Raw genomic sequence first — 22,361 nt, 5'->3', positions numbered from 1 at the left:
ATATGGATCTTGAAGTCAAAATTGCATATGTTCGAGTTAATGTTTTTTGCCAGTAAACCCACGATATCGACGTGCCCTATGTAAAGTGCTCTAACTACATTTTTGTCAATTTTGAGATATTTGGTGTTTGTTATTAACTGGCAGTTATCTACAAATATAAACTATATTACGCCTAGTTTTCAGGCGTATAAGACGCTATCTACATCGAATTTTCGAAATGAACTGAACTCTTAAAACGCTAACTACTTAATTTCGACAAAGCATAAAGTTTAAAAACGATTTGATCCATTATTTTATCGTGTTTTTGAATGTTTAATACTTACTAGTTTAGAATTTCAGATAAAACCGTTAATGAATAAAAAATAAAAAAATACGTTGAAAAAATCTTTTAAGCTCTCAGATGTAAAGTAACAGATTTGTAGATAGAGTACTTTACGTAGGGTCGATATAATCTTACGCGATTCTCACGTTTCACGTGCAAAAGGGCTAGTTTTATGGGAGGTATATATCTGAAACCCAACATTTATATATAATAACGAGCCCACTGTTTATTTTATTAGGGATAGAAGTATCTGTACTTATAAACTTAATCCTTACTCCAACACTCATTACATAGTTATCTTTTGAACCTCCTTTTAAGACGTAAAACGTCTGTAAGTTCGTCTATAAATTAACTTAAACATGAAAAAAAGTATAAAAAGTTTTACGTTCCCAGAGATCCTTTCTCTTCCCTTTAACTTGTAACGCGAGCAACTCCGAAAATCCTTCTCTCGAATTTATTTTTTGCACAGCACCTCGCCGGAGTTTACCCGAAGGGTCTTCCCCCAATACGGGCTTTATTTCTTAAATTTCACCGCCCGGGTAGCAGTCGAGGGTGCAAATATTTGCGTACCGCTGATAATTGGGAACGGTCGGATACCTGCTAGAGATAAGCGTAACCGAATAATTCTATAATATCATTCATAACTGGTAATTGAAATAGTCCATTAATTAGATTCATCTTCTAACTATGCTGCTCTACGCAGATAGATGGCAAGAATCATGGCATTTAAAAAAAATTGCCTGCAACTTCTTACACAATCAAAATTAAGATCAGTAAAATAATTTTATGATCTCAAAAAAAAAACTTTTCTTCAATGTTTTTTTACAGATATATTTTCTGGCAAATTGAGAAAAAAAACTTTATATAAAACCCCTCTAACTTTAAACCTAAATTAATTACCCACTACTTAACCTCGCCTACTCGCCGAACTATGATTTATACACTATTTTAGATTTAGTACATTTTCATCTCTGAAGATGACACGGTTCTCGTCGAAACCGGTGGGAGAAAAGTGCCAGAAATAAAAGTGGTAAAAAACAAAGATCATGTTTTAAATGCATTATTTTTTAATTAAAATAATAAAGTGGTAGCACGACGTTATTTTTTATTTTATTTCAGCCGCGCGCGCTGTGTAACATAGACTACACGGAATTACACGTGTGTAAAGTGATCACTTAAACCAGCCTATGACGGTCGTCAGCCCCGTAAATGCCCAGACTTACATGTTCTCCTTCATCTTTGACGAGATGTCAAAAAATAATATGGTCAGAATAAGTGAATGTTACACGTGTTTTACCAATTATATTTTATTATAACCCTTATCCGCACCTAATAGTGCATAGGGCACTGCATCGTTATCTTGATCATTACTTACATGAAGGCAAGGTGATCACTCTTGCGCTTCAGGAACCAGTCCAGGGTAATATTAAATAAATATTACAGTGTTTAATCACTAATATTTATTTTCACCCCCCCCTGGGAATCGAACCCGGGACCTCCAGCACGGTAGCTAAACACGCTGACCATTACACCACGGAGGCGGACAATTATATTAGTCACGAAATAATTCGTATCCAATGGCCGGTTATTCACGTCACTATCTCGCCGTAAGCGGTAAGGAGAGCTGCTGGCGCCTAGTGAGGCGCTTACTAACTTGTGTTTGAGTACTACTCTAATCTTCAAATAATCTTGGCTGGAATTCGTTGTTTGCCTAAAGCCGAGAGTTATTTACGCCGTTATTAAATGAGTGCTGATTGTTTGTTTGATAAATTACCGTCTGCCTAAGAGAGAATGGAAACTTCGTAAAGCGTCACTACGCCAAAAGTCAATTCATACAAAAAACAATCCGAAATTTGAGATTTTTCTTACTTGTAAATATGGCAGTCATACAGGAGAAAGTGACCAAGTGCATTGACTATTTGATATCTTACTAGCATAATATTGCCCAGAAAAAAATTCCAAAGGATTTTAAACATGGAAGTGTATTATATAAGAAGAATGATTAAAGAAAACACTTCGTTTTTTACCACTTGAGTTTTATTATAGACTACATGTTTCAGAAGTTATTATAGAAGTTATTATTATTATTATAGAAGTTATTATACAGACCTGAATGATGGAAGTTTAACTTCTGAAACATGTAGTCTATAATAAAACTCAAGTGGTAAAAAACGAAGTGTTTTCTTTAATCATTGTAACATGTCTTACCACAAAGTTAATGCCAATAAATAATAAACAAAGTTAACAATAAATAAAATATAAGAAGAACATTTTGAGTGTATCCAAATACTTGTTCACTTGTTTACATCTCACCAATACATGTCTCTAGTGAAGTTCTAGTGATTCAAGAACAAGGTTTCTAAATTGGTTCATATATACAGAACTTCCAAGAATTTGAGTAGTGTGGTTGTCAATTATGGGTAGAATTGGTGAATGTTACACGTGTGTAAAGTGATCACTTAAACCAGCCTATGACGGTCGTCAGCCCCGTGAATGCCCAGACTTCCATGTTCTTCTTCGTCTTTCATGAGATGTCAAAAAATAATATATTAGAAGTATAAAAAATGACTAACTGCATTGATGTTTATTTTATTGACAAGTAATAGTGACTTAAATGGCCCTCCTGAACATTTTACATTTTGTCAGTTGGTCACTTTCTCCTGTACGAATACGATATGTATTTTAACCCTTTGACTGATGAGTTCTAATATAGATTTTATTTGGAAAACACAGTTTTTTTTTGTAATTTAGGTTTTTCGTAAAATAATGCATTTTGCAAGGCATTATATGCCAATATTTTCCAGTTTTACTGTTTTACTGTTTTTATTGAATGTTTAAATAAAAAAAATTAACTGCGTTTAAAATTGATCTCAGATCACAATTTTCCATGTAGTACGAGTATTTCTAAGCCATTGCATCACTTCCGTAGTGTGATGGTTAGCTTGTTTAGCTACTGGGCTGGAGGTCTCGAGTTCGATTCTGAAGGGTGGAGGGGTGAAAATAAAAATTAGTGATTTCACACTCTAATATTTATGTAGTATTACCCTGGACTGGTCCCTGCAGTGCAGGAGTGATCATCTTCTTTTCATAGGTTAACGATCAAGATAATACTGCTAATACGATGCAGTGCCCTATGCACCATCGGATGCGGATGAGGGTTAGAAGAAGAATAAGATTTCTAGCCCATAACTCGATTTTAATCCACTACTATTGCCGTTGCTATGGTAAAATCAGTTGAGTTATGTCTTTATCTAGGTGCCCATACGAATGTGGTGCCTTATGCACTATCGGGGTGCTGATAGGGCACAGGAGAATGTACGTTTAGTTGATGAAGTCTCTATTGCAATAAAAAAGAATCATATTATGACACGGTTGAACTGTGGACTTCAAATCAGAAGTCAGCGACACTACCATGAGACCACAAACTGACCATCCAAAATTATTAAAATATATCAATACATAATAATAATAAAATAAAATAACAATTTTTTTTGTTCACGTTTTCAAACAATTATCCATAACTTATAAATAGCTAAAAATTCACTCATTTTTATACAGTAAATATATTTTTATAAAAGAAATCATAATAAGAATTTTAATATTTGGTTTCCACAATAAATAAATTTTATAGTATAATTAAAATGTAACTTTTTTTAAAATCACTATATTTTTAAAGTGGTTTTAAAATAAAGTAAAATTTTAATTAAAAATAGAAAATCACAAAATTAGTTCTTCAAATATAAATTATAAACAAATATTATTCTTTAATATAAACATAACGCACAAATCTTTCAATTTTTTTCTACCATTCATTCTTTACTTGGTATTGTATATTCTTCTTTTTATACTGTTTTTTTGAAGACGATTTTTTAAAATGTATATTACCTGTGTAAGTGGATAATTGCTTTGTTGAAAGATAGTTTAAATTTACAAATGTTGCCATTTAATGATTCCTATTTGTGCCTATTTTTTGTGTTGTCATTGCCACATGTGAATCAATCGTTTTTGTGGTGTGGATACGTATGGAAATAAGTGTGAGTGAATAAAACATTTCAGAATATAAAAAAACAGAAAAATATTTCATTTCTTTACCTTTTGATGTTCATAGAAGTAAAAGTCAGTCAGAGAAGCGAATAGTTGCACTACACTTTGGGAGAGTGAATTCGTAACCACAAAACCCTAAGGACTTTAATGATTTCTTTTCTAAATCTTCATCTGAGTTCTTAAAATTACTCTAAAACAGACCTTAGATATTTTGAGGTTATGTTTCTACGTGTAAATAGTGCTTTTGTGTGTCTAAGTGGTAGTATTTTTCTTAAAGAGACATACCATTTCAAAGAAGAAAGAGAAATTGCCAAAAATGATACACTTATCTCGATATCTGTATTTGATTTATCCATGTTTTAAAATAACTGATCGCAATTTTGCTGACAGATTTTGATGAAGACACCTACCCGCATTAAACTTATATTATTACATATTGTATTTTATTTTTTTAAATATATTTTTTGGCATTTTTCCTTTCTACGATTGTTTATGTGAGCGCAGAAAGCTGGTAGTGTTGGGTGGGTCAAGTGTGCAAATGACTATATCAACTTCTTCGCAAATATCTGAACGACGAATCAACTTCACGTGCTAAGATAGTGCCCATTTAGAAGTGTTCATGTTCAAAGATTTAGAAAGAAGTAGAGACGATTATGTTATCATAACTACAAGTGGGTTTTCGAAGTGCTGAAATCAAACAGAAGACAGAAGGTATCAATCGCGACGAAGGATACATGAAATAATTGGTTTTCGGGTATAAATTTGGTTATTTGATGTTTTCCTTGGCAGTTAATGATTGCGCCCTTCGTTATTTATAAATTGACGCGCTATTTATTCATCAAAGAACTCGATATTGGCAGTGCCAACGATTAAACGAGATTCTTTCCACGATAAAAATGAATAGGTAACCGGTGTCCCATTTAGAATATGAATTCCTTTCGTGAGAACAGACACATTTTTATCAAAGAGCTAACACAAGCCTTTTTACGGGGGTAATTGTGTAGAAATAATGGAAAATGATGTATATTTTCACCCTCGGGTTCTTCCAAATTGCTTCAATCCAGAGACCTAGAACTATTTACTCTTACCTTTTATAACAGTGCCGAAATTACATACAGAAATGAAATGGTCGTTTTTACCTCGTGTCTTCCGTTTGATGTTTTGTAGATTTTTTTAAACTATGGTGTCGACGAAATTGCGACAGTGGCAGAAGATATAGACAGATAGAGACAATCGAGTGTTTGGAAATGAGGGAGAAAGGTTTAGTGCCTTGTAATGACGGCATAACTGATCCAAATACTAACGACATTCTGCCCGGAGATCATAAAACACAAACCGGTAAATAAAACACTTTAAAGCATTGCGAAAATCTCACAACCGATACGCGAAAGATGACATTCGTATAAAAATAAACAAAACATTCATATTGATGAGAACAGCAGTGAACAAATTTTCAATTCATTGTAGGTTCGATACAAATATATGTAAATTTAAATAAGGGTTAGGTTAGACCTTAAAATACGTCTCGACGACAATATGCCACGATAAACTTTTTCAAATACATCCGATTTATAAATGTGTAGTATTTGTTTATGAAGGTATTTTTTTCTACTTGTATGTTTATTTGATTAAAATATTTTTCAAAGATGAATTATAATAAGTCTATTGACAATAGAGGATTACTTTTTTCCATCTTTGTTTTAATAAATTTTATTCTTCTCTGCCATTATTTTAAATTGCAAATATACTTGAAAGCTATGAAATGTATTAAATTAAAATATTTATTTTCCTTTTATTCGTTTTGTCGCAATATTTTTTAATTTTCTGAAGCGACAATGGTACTTAAAAAAGCCGAATTGTTGAAAATTTAAGAAAAAATTACTACTGTTTTACATAGTAATTTTATTTTTATTATTCATTTATTTTATTAACTTATTTATTTTAAAATTAATTTCGGTGCGATGACTAAATCGATAATTAAATATTAATTTTAAAATTTAATTTGTACAACTCCGTTTTAATTCATTAATTAAATATTAAAATCAAAAACTGATTTTCCGAGACAAGTTAATCATATTTTATTATTAAAAACACATAAAAATAAAATTTATGACAATTGTTCCGCCTTGTTATGGCATTTTCAAACTTATGTATGTAATGGACATTATTTTGAAAACGCGAAACATTTGTCACAAATTGTATTTTTATATGATTTTAATAATAAAATACAATTAGTAGACTTTAAAAATCAGTGCTTGATTTTAATTTAGAATTAATTTTTTTTAGTAAATACCACTATTGCTTAAAATCTACTGTGACACGTGTTTCGATGCATTCCGCATCATTTTCAAACACCGTTACCTCAAAGTGATTGCCGAGTCAATTAATGAAATTTGATTTTAATATTTAATATGTCCGCCTCTGTAGTGTAATGGTCAGCACGCTCGGCTACCGTTCTGGAGGTCCCGGGTTCGATTCCCAGGGGGGGTCAAATAAATATAAGTGATTTTTTCACTGTAATATTTATTCAATATTACCCTGGACTGGTACCTGAAGCGGAGGGCTGACCACCTTTCCTTCGTATGTAAACGATCAAGATAACACTGTGTTCATATGAAGCAGTGCCCTATGCACCATTGGGGTGTGGATAAGGGTTTTATTATTATTAAATTGACTATTCAGGTAAAATGCTCGGTATTCTAGTATTTGTGGGTTTATCGTCAGTTCGGAGCGGGCTAGGTTGGGTTTTGGATCAGCTATGCCGTCGTGGTTGTGCCCGAAAGGATGGGGGTTCGCCCCGACGGGGGCCCTTACCGACGCACGGGTTGTGATTGACCATCGCGAAGATCCTGTCGCAGCGTTTCTTCATGTGGTTGTTGGGGCAGATGCAGCCGAAGAGAGGAGACATCCTCAGGCCGGCCCAGGCTTCGCGACATTGATCCCTGCAAAGGAAATATTTGATTTTATTCTGTCAGACACTTATTATTATTTTTTTATCCTGTCAGACACAGGGTTATTCGCCATTTATTAATAGATTTGGCATTTAATTTGTAGAACTCCATTTTAATTTAGAAAATGCCATTACAAGGAGAAACAATCGTCACAATATTGATTTTGATGTGTTTTTTTTTAAACAATAAAATACAACTTTAGTAACTAACTAACTAACTAACCATCACGCCGCTTTCCCGCAGGGGTAGGCAGAGAGAATAGAGCGCCACACCACTCTGTCCTTGCAAATATTCTTCGCCTCTTCCACGTTCATGCATCTCCTCATACATACCCGCCGATTGTTACGACTCCTAACCTGACCACTTTCAAGTATTTGGCATACCTGATCGTGCCATGTTTTTCTCGGTCTTCCTCTGCTTCTTTTCCCGCTAACATTCGCCTCATAAATTTGTTTTACCGTTCTTTCCTCACTCATTCGTTCTACATGTCCAAACCATCTCAACACACCTTTCTTAATTTTATCGATAATGCTTATCTCAGCTTTGCATTCCTTCCTTATTTCACTATTCGTACATCTATCATACATGGTTTTGTTGCACATTCTTCTGAGAGATCGCATTTCGTACAACTTTAGTAGACTCTAAAAATCAGTGTTTAATTTAACATTTAGTATATTGAACTTTAAATATTTGGAAACCAAGTACTTCATAGCCCTTCAGTAAAGAAATAAAATAAAAATTCGACATTTAAATGCCAAAAAATAAATTTAATGAATTATATATGTACATACATGTCAATCTAAGAAAATAAAAATAACACAAAAAATTATTATAACATAAATAAATTATATTCCCTAACTAACTAACCGCTACGCCGCTTCTCCGCAGGAGTAAGCAGAGAAAATAGAACGCCATGTCTTTGCAAATATTCTTCTCCTCTTCCACGTTCTTGCATCTCCTCATACATACCCGCTGATTATTTCGTCTCCTGACCGCTTTCAAGTATTCGAGATACCTGATTGTGCCAAGTTTTTCTCGGTCTTCCTCTGCTCCTTTTCCAAATATATTCGCCGCATAAATTTGTTTTACCGTTCCTTCCTCACTCATACGTTCCACATCGCTCACTCCTTTCAAGAACGTCATAAATAAAATAAAACTTGATTTTTCAGGAGAACGTTTTTAAAATTTAAAAAGAAAATACAATGAATTAAAAATAAATAATAAGTCACTTATTGAACTTTTTACTGTGCAACAGATCTTTTAAGGTATATAAAACCTGAAGGTTTTTTCTCCATTTGAATAATATTTAGTATATTTAAAAACATAATTAAACAATACCTTTTCTTCAAAATGCAAAAACAAAACTTTTTGCCCTGTAGCGGGTAAATATTAAGATAAAAATATGCCACTTTTGCTGGGATATAGTACATTTTCTGGGTATTCCGAAAACATGTACAACTGAAAATTTACGATTTTTGATTTATGACGTCCTTGAAAGGAGTGAGCGACATGTCCAAACCATCTCAACAAACCTTTCTTAATTTTATCTGTATCTCAGCTTTCCATTAGTCGCCATACGTGTGATATATCAGTATACACAGAGTGACGGAGACCGTATTTTAAATGGACGTCATACCTTTAACCTTTCCATTAATATGAATGCTTCGATATGTTGCAGTGCCCTAAGCACCACTTTATGCGGATAAAGAGATCAAGAAAATAGGTTCCTATAAAACTATTTTTGCATTGCCGCAGAATACCAAATGGGGGGCCGCAGCAACCCGAGAGAGGTGCTCGAATTCCGTTCAGATCATATAGGATTATTGGCGTATTTGAATCCCTAATGCCGGGTGGTAGTGGCCGTAAATGATGACGGACCGCGCGTATTATAATAAGGATAGGAGCGCTCAAACTGTGGCTCGCAATTTAAATGTTATTATTTTACGATGATAGATAAATTCACTTTATTAAATAAAGATTGAAAAGACAGGGCTGGTGTAAGGTAACAAAAAAATCTTCTTCTAAACCTTACCTCACCCAACGGTGCATGGGGGTACTGCATCGTTTTGACGCAGTGTTATCTTAATCATTACTTACATGAAGGCAAGGTGATCACTCCAGGGTAATATTAAATAAACATTAGAGTTTTTTTACAACATTTTGAGTGTGTCCAAATACTTGTTCACAAAATCTGGATTATCTCCAATGGGTTGTCAATAATGGGTAGAATTGGTGAGTGTTACACATGTGTAAAGTGATCATTTTAATCAGCCTACGACGGTCGTCAGCCCTGTAAATGCCCAGACTTCCATATTCTTCTTCATTTTTGATGAGATGTCAAAAAAAAAACATTGGAGCGTAAAATCTGAAAAATATTTATCCCTGGTAATCAAACCCGGGACCTCTAGCACGGTAGCTAAACAGGCTAACCATTATACCACGGAGGCGGAGGATTTAAAATTAACTTGGCAATTACCACTGTTTCTTTGATGCATTCCGTATAATTTAAAAACACGTAACAGTATTTAGTTTGGTATTTACTTTATTTGAAAATGCAACGAAATACGTGTCACAAGTAATTCTAAGAAATAGTAGAATTTACCAAGTGAAATTAAAAAAAAAACTATTGTAAATTTACTAATGCCATCCAATGGTGCATAGGGCACTGCATCGTATTGACGCAATGTTATCTTGATCGTTACATGAAGGTAAGAACATTACTCATGCGTTTCAGGGACCAGTCCATATTAAATAAATAAATGTCAATTTGGTGTTTATAATAATACTATACGTCAGTGCTAGTAGTAGGGTAACACAGTTTGAGGGCCAGTGGAGTGCGAAGGAATGATAATACTCGAATGGTAGTCCCAACTCCCAACGGACGTGTCATAACATATTTCCCGTAAAACTGTGGGGCGGAGATTCATAAAACAAAAGGGAATCAATCCATTTTGTACCCGAACCGTACTTTGAGCCAATCGTATATTCATTTTCGAGCTCCTTATTCTATACCATAGGATCTCAAACATTGGTGCGCATGTTTAATAAAAAAGAATATTCTGTTTTCTGAAATTCAATTATAAAAAAAGTTTTTTTAAAACATTTTGATTGTGTCCAAATACTTGTTCACAAAATCTGGATTATCTCCAATTACAGGAGTTATTTTCATATTCTTTTTTTGACATCAAAGATGAAGAAGAATATGGAAGTCTGGGCATTTACGGGGCTGATGACCGTCATAGGCTGGTTTAAGTGATCACTTTACACTTTGAGCTTATAATTTGACCAGATAATTTATGTACAACATTTTGAGTGTTTCCAAAGACTTGTTATTCTTATCTTGGCATCAAATTTTCATCATCATCTTTGAAGAGATGTCAAAAAATAATATGAAAATAACTCCTGTAATTGGAGATAATCCAGATTTTCTATACAAGTATTTGGACACACTCAAAATGTTGTATATAAAAAAAGTTGTTTTGTAGAATGTAATTTATTTACTAAAATTAACTAACTACCGTCACGCACAAAATTCTGTATTTGCGAACAAACTTCACCTCTTCCACATTCATGCATCTTCTCATGCATACCCGTTCAGTCCAAGGTCTCCTGATCTGTCCACGGTAAAATATTATATGATCATCCAAAGTTTTCCTTGGTTTTCTTCTGCAACTATACCCAAGCACATTCACCTCGTATACTTGATTTATTTTTCCATTCTTCCTTCACTCATTCTACATGTCTTAAACACTAAAGAAAAAGATGTTTAAATGAAAATGAAAGAAAATGTTATTTTTTTCGCGAATTTTTTCCTCACCTCATTTATCATAATTTTACCATTCGACTTTTAATCATGCATTGTTTTGCCAAACATTCGTCTGAGTGGTCACAATTAGTCAACGAAGCTGACGAATTGTAGTCACTTAGACGAATGCATGGCAAAACGATGTATGATAGATGTTCGGATGATAAATTCTTCTTTTGTCAACTTAATGCTTCGCCTCTATACACTAGAGTTGGTGCCAGAATTACGTTGTGTATTGTTAGTTTAGCTTAGGTTTTGTTTCTGCAATTTTAATAAAAATTTGGGATTTTTTAAAATTCTTCAGTTAACTTTTTGAGTTATTTGTTTATTTTTTTATTTGTTGTTTTTGAATAAAAAAAAGGGTTTTCATTTATTTGGTATTTGATTGAATTATTGCACTATAAACGTTTTTATACGCGTTTAAATATGAAAAAAACCTAATATTTTTTTTAAAACTATGAATCATTTAGATAACTTACATATTAATACCAAATATTTTTTCTTCTAAGATCTCTATCCGTACTCAGATGATGCATAGGGCACCCTACTACAGCGACACAATATTCATTTGCTCATTCCTCTAAATTCTCTCTAAATTCCCAGAGCGACGAAGAAGCGGAGTAAATATCGCTCACTCCTTTCAACAACGTCATATTTCAAAAATCGTCAATTTTCAGTTGTGCATGTTTTCGGAATGCCCAGAAAATGTACTATATCTCAGCAAAAACGGCATATTTTGAACTTAATATTTACCCGCTACAGGGCAGAAAGTGTTGTTTTTGCATTTTGAAGAAAAGGTATTGTTTTATATGTTTTTTTTTTAAAATAAACCCTTTATTTTTCAAACGGCTAAAAAATCTTCAGGTTTTACCTAAAAAGATCTGTTGCACAGTAACAAGTTCAATAAGTGGCTTGATATTTTATTTGTAATACATTTTATTATATTTTTAAACTATAAAAACGATCTCCTGAAAAATTAAGTTTTTTTAAATATGACGTTGTTGAAAGGAGTGAACGATATATTGATTATTTATTACATTACTGCTCTATGGGAAATGCATGAAAGAACATATAGTATGCAGGAAAAATGATAATCACAGATCCGCTCGTACAAGCTTGTGGAACTACTACCAATGTTTATAGCAAGGGGTTGAGCTCTCATATTTACGACGGGTAATTTCGATTAGCATATCATTTTTAACTTTATTTAGTGAATTCATTATATCTCTACTCTTTGGAAAGCCTCCGGGTTGTCTGAAATTGTCAGTTAGGTAGTGAATTATTAATTTCCGCAAAGTGTTATTACAACGACATAAGTAATTAATTTTTAAATTAGGGCTTCCTATTTACGTTAAAGAGGAAATAATTTATACAAAAAATGTATATTAAATTTGAATAAGCATGTATTATTTTCATTTATTAGGCTGACATAAATGTAGGGAAGAGGTAGGGTTGCCATTTCATTATCTTAAAACTGGGACGCTTATTGACTGAGAAGGAGAGATTGTGGAATATTAATATGCAACATTTTTAGTGTGTCCAAATACTTGTTCACAAATCTGGATTATCTCCAATTATCAGAGTTATTTTTCATATGATTTTTTGACATCTCATAAAGGTGAAGAAGAATATAGAAGTCTGGGCATTTACGGGACTGACGTCCGTCATAGGCTGGTTTAAGTTATCACTTTACACACGTGTAACATTTACCAGTTCTACCCATTATTGACAACCACACTAATAATAATTCCGATAATTGGAGATAATCCAGATTTGTGAACAATTATTTGGACACATTCAAAATGTTGCCAATAAATTAACTGCTCAAATTATAAGCTAAAATAATAAAAATGAAAATGATATTTTCTGGCGTCTCTCATGTATGTGATTATAATCCAGGATACAGACCTCACATACTAATATAAGAGTTTCTGATCAATAAAAAGCTTCTTTTCATCTCACCAATAGATGTCTCTAATGAAGTCCAAGTGATTCAAGAATAGTGTTTTGATATTGGTTCATATATATATATATATATATATATATATATATATATATATATATATATATATATATATATATATATATATATATATATATATATATATATATATATATATATATATATATATATATATATATATATATATATATATATATATGTATATATATATATATATATATAGAACTTCCAAGAATTTGAGTAGTGTCAAGCGGTCAGGTCAGAGTTCGGAAAAAGCGTCGGGTACATGAGTAGATGCATGAATATAGAAGGAGTGACGTTTGCTTGCACGTGTAGATTGGTGTGGCGTTCCGTTCTCTCTGCCTTCCTCTATGGGGAACCAACTTTCAAATATTTGAAATATGTCAATAGTTCTTCGGTCTTCTTATGCCTCTATTACCTACCACATTATAATGTGCGAACGTTGTATGATAAATGTTCTAATCTTGTGTGTTTAAATTTATATTAAATATATATATATATATATATATATATATATATATATATATATATATATATATATATATATATATATATATATATATATATATATATATATATATATATATATGGGTTTGAACTCAGAAAATATGACTCTAGAGTCCGCGACACTATCCACGGGACCACAATCCGACACACGATAAAAAGGACGTGTGGCAACCCTGCGTTTCGACAAGCCTTTGGCGGTATCCGCTTAGTTTTATTTCATTTTATTGCCCTTTGAATCAAAGGGCGCCGCCTTTGCCGGGACACTTTTGAGATGTTATTATTTCCGCCCTACGCCCGAGGGCGGCGCGGCGCCGGGGCGGCCCGAGCGACGAGGTAAATGAGATTCTCCTACCCTTAACAAAGCTCCAAGTCCGAGGTCTATTAGCGCTGCACCGAGACTCGAGATGGAAATAATTCTATTAAAAAAAGTTTAATTTGACGAATTTTCAGTCATTTTTCTCGAGAGATATTTACGTCGTGATGTTTGAAATTGGACACGATTTTGGTCTCGAGGAGGAAGCTGTTTGCTTTGAAATCGGTCAACATTATAATTAAGTTATAATAAGGTGTGTTGAGATGGTTTGGATGTGTGAATCGAATGAGTGAAGAAAGAATGGTAAATCAATTGGAAATAATTCTCAAGATGGAAATAATTCTATTTAAAAAAAAATCATGCGTCGTGATGTTTAAAATTTGGCACGAGTATTCCAAATAGGTTAGTCTCGAGGAAGAAGCTGTTTGCTTTGAAATCGGTAGACATTTTAACTAAGTTATAATATAGAAAGGTGTGTTGAGATGGTCATGTGGTTCGAATGAGTGAAGAAAGAATAGTATAACAAATTATCGATGCGAATGGTAAAATAAGCAAAGGAAGACCAAGTTTTTCAAATAATTGAACTTCGTAGGAATAATTAGCGAGAGGTAAAAAAAACGAAATAAAAAATGTATTTAAAAAAAAACATTTTTAAAGAATGTTATATTTCATCGTGTTATGTATGCTCCAATAATTTTATTATTATAATTATTAATAATTCGATAACATGCAATTTTTTGGATCCAAAATTTAGGAAGAAATTATTTTTAAAAACGTATAAGAATAGACTAATATATGATCAAAATTTGGTATCATTTCTCATTTTTCATAACTCCAAAGCTGTTCAATTCATTCCACAAAGACTATATGTTAGATATTAATCACCTAAGATGGTTTCGATTTAAAATTATGCTAATTAAATTATTTATTAAAAAAACAGATCTTATTACCTTCTTCTTTGAAACGTATAACTCGTATAGTACACATTTACTCACTTTTTTCATTTTCATTTTTTTGGTTTTTTGTTAATATCAAAGATTTATAGTTTATATAAGCACTTTAAAACTAATTTTATTTCTGATAATATCTATTGTATTCTTGCCAGTGCACTTCTTTATAACCTAAAATATAATGTATACCCACACAAAGGCCATGCCTTTGTGGGATATTTTTTTGTATTCATATTTTATATTTTTTTGTACTTGTAATTATAATATATTGTAAAATTCAAAAGAATTAAAAATAAAGAAAAAAATAGGTGAATTGGTTGATAATAATAATAAAAAAGATTAAAAAACTACAAAAAACAACTACTTATTTTTTCCAGTTTTTTAACTTCTTCATTATTATGACAGACAAGTTAAAAAAAATAATTGAACGCTGTTTTTCTTTCTGTCTACCCTGTTTGTTTTTTTCTATCTACCCTGTGTGCACGCCACTGATAAATGGTATCACTAATACGATGACAAAAAAATATACACTTAAATGAAAGTCTGTTATAATATCGGAGTTTTTTTATGTTTTTCTTTTCTCTACACTTCGCCACCTCTTTGTTAAGTAATTGTGATGTGAACACATTTTTCATGAACACATTTTCCACCCCTGATTATTTTCCCCGCATTTAATATTCAGAGCAATTCATCCCCGTGAGACCTACCACCCCCTTGCTCATAAAACTGTAAGCATGTTGTTCAGTCTTTGCCTTATTTATAAAAAAATACAAACAGACTTTACATCCGCCTCAGATTATTATTGTCAGGAAGTGAAAAACAAAAAAAATACAACCTTAAACGTGCAAAATAAACATATTAATTCTCTAGACAATTTGCCTTTTCGCCGCCATTTTACCTGCGTACGAAACTGAACACTCTATCAATATTTGATGAACTTATTTAATTTTTATTTCTCTGTTTTATTGATGAGCACATACATCGCTCACTCCTTTCAAGAACGTCATAAATCAAAATACTTGATTTTTCAGGAGAACGTTTTTAAAGTTTGAAAATATAATACGATGTATTAAAAATAAATATCAAGCTACTTACTGAAATTTTTACTGTGCAACATATCTTTTTAGGTAAAACCAGAAGGTTTTTTCTCCATTTGAAAAATGTTTAGTTTATTTAAAAAAATAATTAAACAATACCTTTTCTTCAAAATGCAAAAACAACAGTTTCTGCCCTGTAGCGGGTAAATATTAAATTGAAAATATGCCTCTTTTTCTGGGATATAGTACATCTATTGATTTATTATTATTATTTATTCTGGGTATTCCGAAAATATGCACAACTGAAAATTGACGTTTTTTATTTATGACGTTCTTGAAAGGAGTGAGCGACATGTGTGGAGGTCCTCAACAAAAAGTTTCCACATTTCCAATATTGTAAAAAAAATCAGTTAAATGCAAATATGTTCTGGTTACTGTATTCTATCGAAATCTTAATTTATATAAAAAAACAAAGTGTTTTCTTTTATAATTTTAAATTTGACTGACTCAAAATTGTACCCACCGCTTTATTAAGTCGGATAAAAAAACTTATTTGTATTATTATACTAAATTAATTCTACATATTATATTTTTTTAAATAACAGTAAGTATGTACCTAGGCAGGCATTATTTTTCAAATAAACTTCGTAAAAATTATGAATAAAAAACTCATTTATACATAAATTTAAAAGTTTTTTTAAATTTATTTTAAGTAGCGAAAAACTGAGGAAAAAAATTAAATAGAAAATGCAAAGATTTGATGACAGAAAATATCAAATAAATATATACATGTACACACTTAAAAGGAATTTAAAGATTTCTTAGTACCCGGAGGCTATCAAAACTTTCGTCCAGATTTTAGGAAAAAAACAAGCGACTCGATTTCCATTATTATTGGGAATAGGATCGTGAATACAGGGTGGAGCGAAATTACTGTCATATCGGTATTAATTGTTATTATTATTTTGCTGATTTCATCATAAAAATGAACTAGCCATTCTTGACATGAAATATAAAAGAAAAGCATTTTTTTTTATCATTCAAACTTCACCTACAGGAAAGTACATTGACCAGCTTATTGCTAAAAAAACAATATCTTCAGACCAACCAAAAACAGACTAGTGATATTGATCAAAACTTTTGATATCTTATATAGCTGTTTGCGATCAGAGGGTAATTTACAGTTGCATATACTATTTTATTTATTGATTGATTTGACGTTTAATTTATAGAACTCTTTTTAAAAATTTATAAATTAAGTGTAAAATAAAAAAACAGATTTTTTTTAGTCTACTAAGTTATATATTATTAATATAGTAAAACTATCACTTAAGTACCTAGAATAGTACCGTTAATCCATTTAATCTTTACATTCGTTTGAAAATGCCATAACTAGGCGAAACAATTGTCACAATATTAATTTTTATGTGCTTTTTTTTATTTTTATAAAAATGAAATACAACCTAGTAGACTCAAAAAATCTGCGCTCTACTTAAAATTAATACGTTACTTATACTCTTTATACAATATATCACTTTATAAACTATGCAACAAAAGTATAAGGAGATACATGAATGTTGAAGAGGCGAGGAATGTTTCCAAAGACAGAGTTGTGTGGCGTTCTATTTTCTCTGCTTACTCCTGCCGGAGGAAAATAGCATTTACATTTAGGAAGCGAATGTGATTGGTAATAGAAGCAGAGAAGACCGAGGAAAACTAGGCATGATCAAGTATTTTAAATACTTGAAAGTGGTCAGATCAGGAGTTGGTATAATCTGCTGGTATGTATGAGGAAATGCATGAATGTGGATTAGGCAAACAATTTGTATACAAAGATCTCTCTGCCTATCCCTAGGGGGAAGTGGCATGATGATTAGTTATTTAATTAGTTTATAACGAAGTACTTCGGATTTTTAAACAGTTCATTTACAAACATATTTTTGAAAATAACACAGAATTTTCACCAAGAAAATTTTAGTAATTTATATATTTGTAATACGATTGCTTCGAGTGCTTCGAGTTTTGGTGCACGGAGTACTACGCCCAGAAATGTCGAATTTGTGTTGAGAATATCGGCGGAGGATTTTTCTACCATTTTCGAATTTTTGTGGATTCACGTCGCGTATAACATTATAGCGAAAGTTTTCCGATAGGTAACGTTTTAAAGGAGATTCCTAATGAAAATTGGAAAAATACTGCTTAGACGACATTTTAAACGACGCCAACATACCAAATAATAATTAAAAAAAAAACAAATGTAAAGCCATTAATTCGGTGTGTATATACATAAATATATATATACATATATATATATATATATATATATATATATATATATATATATATATATATATATATATATATATATATATATATATATATATATATATATAAACATACATGTATATATATATATATATATATATATATATATATATATATATATATATATGTATATATATATATATATATATATATATATATATATATATATATATATATATATATATATATATATATATATATATATATATAAACACACAGTTTTTAATTTATCATTTATTTTTACCACAGACATTTTGTAACGAAACTGTTTGCTAATTCAGAACCGTTGCATGGTATAAACTCTTATTTGGTTGTATAAATGCTTTAACGATATAGCATGTGTGTTTGTCTAGAATTTGCACATTTATATACATGAAATTATAACTTTAAACATAAAGAGTAAAACCACTTAGAAGTAGGTAAAGGCTATAAAACTTATGAACTTGAAGTTTGAAAAGGAACATTATAATTTGTCATTGATTGATTTGGCAGTCACTTTGTGGTAAAATCTATCCATTTTTAATTAATGTTTTACTTAGTAAATACCACTATTTTTTTAAATCTACTGTGACACGTGTTTCGATGCATTCCGTATCATATGGTGTTTGAAAATGATACGGAATGCATCGAAATACGTGTCACAGTAGATTTTAAGAAATAGTGGTATTTACTAAGTAAAACATTAATTGAAAATTATAATTTGTGCTGCATAAGCCGTAGCCATATTGCAGATTCACTCGGACATACGAAAATTTAAAAACTTCTAATCGTCTCGTATACCGGCCAATTTTCCTAACTCCTAAACTGGCCATTTTCAAGTATTTTGAATGCCTGGTCATGCAATGTTTTCCAAGGTCTTCTTCTTTATTTCCTACATGTAGTTGTATTTCAGTAATTAATTTCATTTCTTGGGCAGAAGAAACGCCGGAGGGAGAGAAAAGTTTTAAACACAAAGAAATGTTCATGTCTCGACCAGACGAGGCGGCGCTTTCTCGACTTCACTCGACTGTAAACTTGCAATCAAATATAATAGAAAATATCAGAAACCGCGCTGGTTTTGACGCTCCAATCTAAAATGGACAGGGATATTCAAGAAAGCATCGTCGACTTAATCTGCTAAGTCTCCAACTCCATCTGGGCTTAAAAAGGTAAAGTTTCTAGCTCCAAGTAGGCTTGTGACAGATTATATCTTAACTTGATATGAAAGATCTATCGTTCCTTTTTTATGTCGTAGTCGTACAGAAGAAAGTGACCAACTACCAAAACGTAAAATGCTCAGGAGGGCCAATTAAGTCACTTTTGCTTCGTAAGAAAATAAACCCCAATGCAGTTTGTCATTTTTGACGAATCAATATATTATACTTCCAAGTTTAAAATCCTTTGGGATTTTTTCAGGGCAATATTAGGCTAGTAAGATATGAAGTCCGCCTCCGTAGTGTAATGGTCAGCACGCTCGGCTACCGTTCTGGAGGTCCCGGGTTCGATTCCCAAGGGGGGTAAAATAAATATAAGTGTTTTTTTCACAGTCATATTTATTTAATATTACCTGAAGCGGAGGGCTGATCACTTTTCCTTCATGTGTAAACCATCAAGATAACACTGCGTTTATATGACGCAGTGCCCTATGCACCATTGGAGTGCGGATAAGGGTTTAAAAAAAAAGATTTGAAATAGTCAATGATCACGTTTTTGTAAAACAATGCACTTGGTCACTTTCTCTTGTATGACTACGATATGAGAGAAATGGAAGTCTGAGCATTGCAGGGCTTTTAACCCTTAATAACTAAGCATTCGTCTGGTGGACTTCGCAATTAAAAACGTGAAACTTATCAAACGTATTTATTAAAAATAGGAACCGGTTACATGGGACTCAAGTTTGGTTTATTAAGAATTAATGTAAGAGACATTTAAAAATAAATCACGATTCCACAAAGCTACTACACATCGTTCACTCCTTTCAACAACTTCATATATATATAAAAAACTTGATTTTTCAGGAGATCGTTTTTAAAGTTTGAGAATATAATGAAATGTATAAAAAATTAATATCAAGCCACTTACTGAACTTTTTACTGTGCAACAGATATTTTTAGGTAAAACCTGAAGGTTTTCTCCATTTGAAAAATATTTATTATATTTTAAAAAATTATGAAACAATACCATTTCTTCAAAATGCAAAAACAACACTTTCTGCCCTGTAGCGGGTAAATATTAAGTTAAAAATATGCCGCTTTTGCTGGGATATAGTACATTTTCTGGGCATTCCGAAAACACGCACAACTGAAAATTTACCATTTTTGATATATGACGTTGTTGAAAGGAGTGAACGATGTGTGCTATTTTTATACTTCTTGGGTTTGGATATGTTTGACATAAATTATAATTTAAAAAAAATACTTTTTCTGCCCTGTAGTGGGTAAATATTATGTTAAAAATATGCCGCTTTTGCTGGGATATAGTTCATTTTCTGGTCATTCCAAAAACATGGTAAACTGAACATGGACGATTTTTGATACATGACGTTGTTGAAAGGAGTGAGCAATATGTCAATATTGTGCGATCCACAAATGGCATTGTATCTACAAATATAGTTTATTTATGTAGGGTTACTACCCTTATTTCTTTACTAATCTTAATAATAACCTTTCTAACCATTATCCGCATCTAATGGTGCATACGGGCACTGCATCGTATTGCCACAGTATTATCTTGATTGTTACTTACACGAAGGTGAGGTGATCCCTCATGCGCTTCAGGGACCAGTCCAGGATAATATTCAATTAATATTTGAGAGTAAAATCACAAACATTTATTTTCAACCCTCCTTGGGAATCGAACCCAAAACCTCCAGCACGGTAGCTATATACGCTGACCATTACACCACGGAGGCGGACAAATAATAATACTACTATTTATGTTATTTATTATTTCTGCCTACCCCTGCGGAAAACGACGTGATGATAAATTAATTTGTTTAAACGAGTTATATTTATTTAATTAAAAATAATAGGGCATGATACGTTGCAAGACAAGACCCCACAAGATGGACCCCTAAAATTTGAAGAAGAAGATCTTCGTAGAATAAGAGAGGCGTCGGAAGACCAAAAAATATAGTCCGACGACATCAAAAATATAGCCGCTGTGGGGGGTAAAAATTGTCTGCAAGCAGCAACCGACCGAATGAGATGGTGAGATGTGGAAGAAGCCTAAATCCAGCAGTAGAGAACAGAAGGCTGTAGAAGAAGGCTGTAGAAGAAGGCTCAAGAAGAATTCAATTCAATTCAATTTCTTGAATGTTTTCCGCAGATACTTTGTGGCACATTTTATAAACTTTATAAAATTAATTATTTTTGTTTAATTTTATAAAGTTCAATTCAATTTATTTATTTATAATTAACATAAGCATTACAAACTTAAAATTTAAAGCGTGTACATTAAAATACATAAAAATGGAAAATATGCAAGAATACTATTGCTGGTGTAGAAGAATCCCGCTTCGGAAAACTCTTTCAGACAAATGGAACAGATCAATATCCAATGAGACATTGTTCAACATAGCGGTAGCTCTTCCTACAGGCATAACCATCGGCAGGTTGGTCCTGTATATAGGAATGTGAAACAATCTATGTCGACGCTGTCTTAGGTAACTATCGGGAACATACAGAACAATGCTCCGGATAATTTCAGGATTATTGATCATACCGCGCAACAATCGATAAAAATGCGTAATCAAATACACATTCATTCTAGTCTCTAAACTATTGAAGAAGAATTAAAGAAGAAAAAGAGTACCTGTCATCCATCCGGCAGTCGCCGTCGCGGGCTCGACAAGCCGACTTGAAGGTATCGAACAACGAAGCGCAGGCCTTCTCGCTGTGGCACACATTCAACGCATAGTTGCAAGTAGGCAGAGCTTCTACTGGGTACGGATCTTTTTCTGAAATAAAAAAAAATCATCAATTAATTTATTTTATCTTACACTTATTTATTACATTTTTATTTCATCATACACATTATCACAAATTGTAATAATTTACCCTCATTCAGTTTTTTCGTGCCGAGGACACATTATACAGTATTGATTTTTAAAAATATGTTTTTGAGTGTGTCCATAGTGCAATTT

General features: G+C 32.1%; 1 protein-coding gene across 1 annotated transcript in view; it reads right to left on the bottom strand.

The window, feature by feature from the left end:
• Positions 1-22,361, bottom strand: part of LOC148309305 (uncharacterized) — a 205,539-nt gene that overhangs the window by 36,946 nt on the left and 146,232 nt on the right. The window contains exons 4-5 of the mRNA XM_088260266.1: positions 22,031-22,175; positions 7,181-7,308 (exon numbers count right to left, since the gene is read on the bottom strand). Of these exons, the coding sequence (XP_088116392.1) occupies positions 7,181-7,308; positions 22,031-22,175 (273 nt within the window). The remainder of the gene's footprint in view (positions 1-7,180; positions 7,309-22,030; positions 22,176-22,361) is intronic.

Source organism: Brachycentrus maculatus, unplaced genomic scaffold, assembly GCF_059751285.1.
Source record: "Brachycentrus maculatus isolate JH-2025_06_01 unplaced genomic scaffold, ASM5975128v1 h1tg000131l, whole genome shotgun sequence".
Taxonomy (NCBI): Eukaryota; Metazoa; Arthropoda; class Insecta; order Trichoptera; family Brachycentridae; genus Brachycentrus; species Brachycentrus maculatus.
Note: the sequence above shows the minus strand (reverse complement) of the source record. Positions and strands in the feature narration are given on the sequence as shown.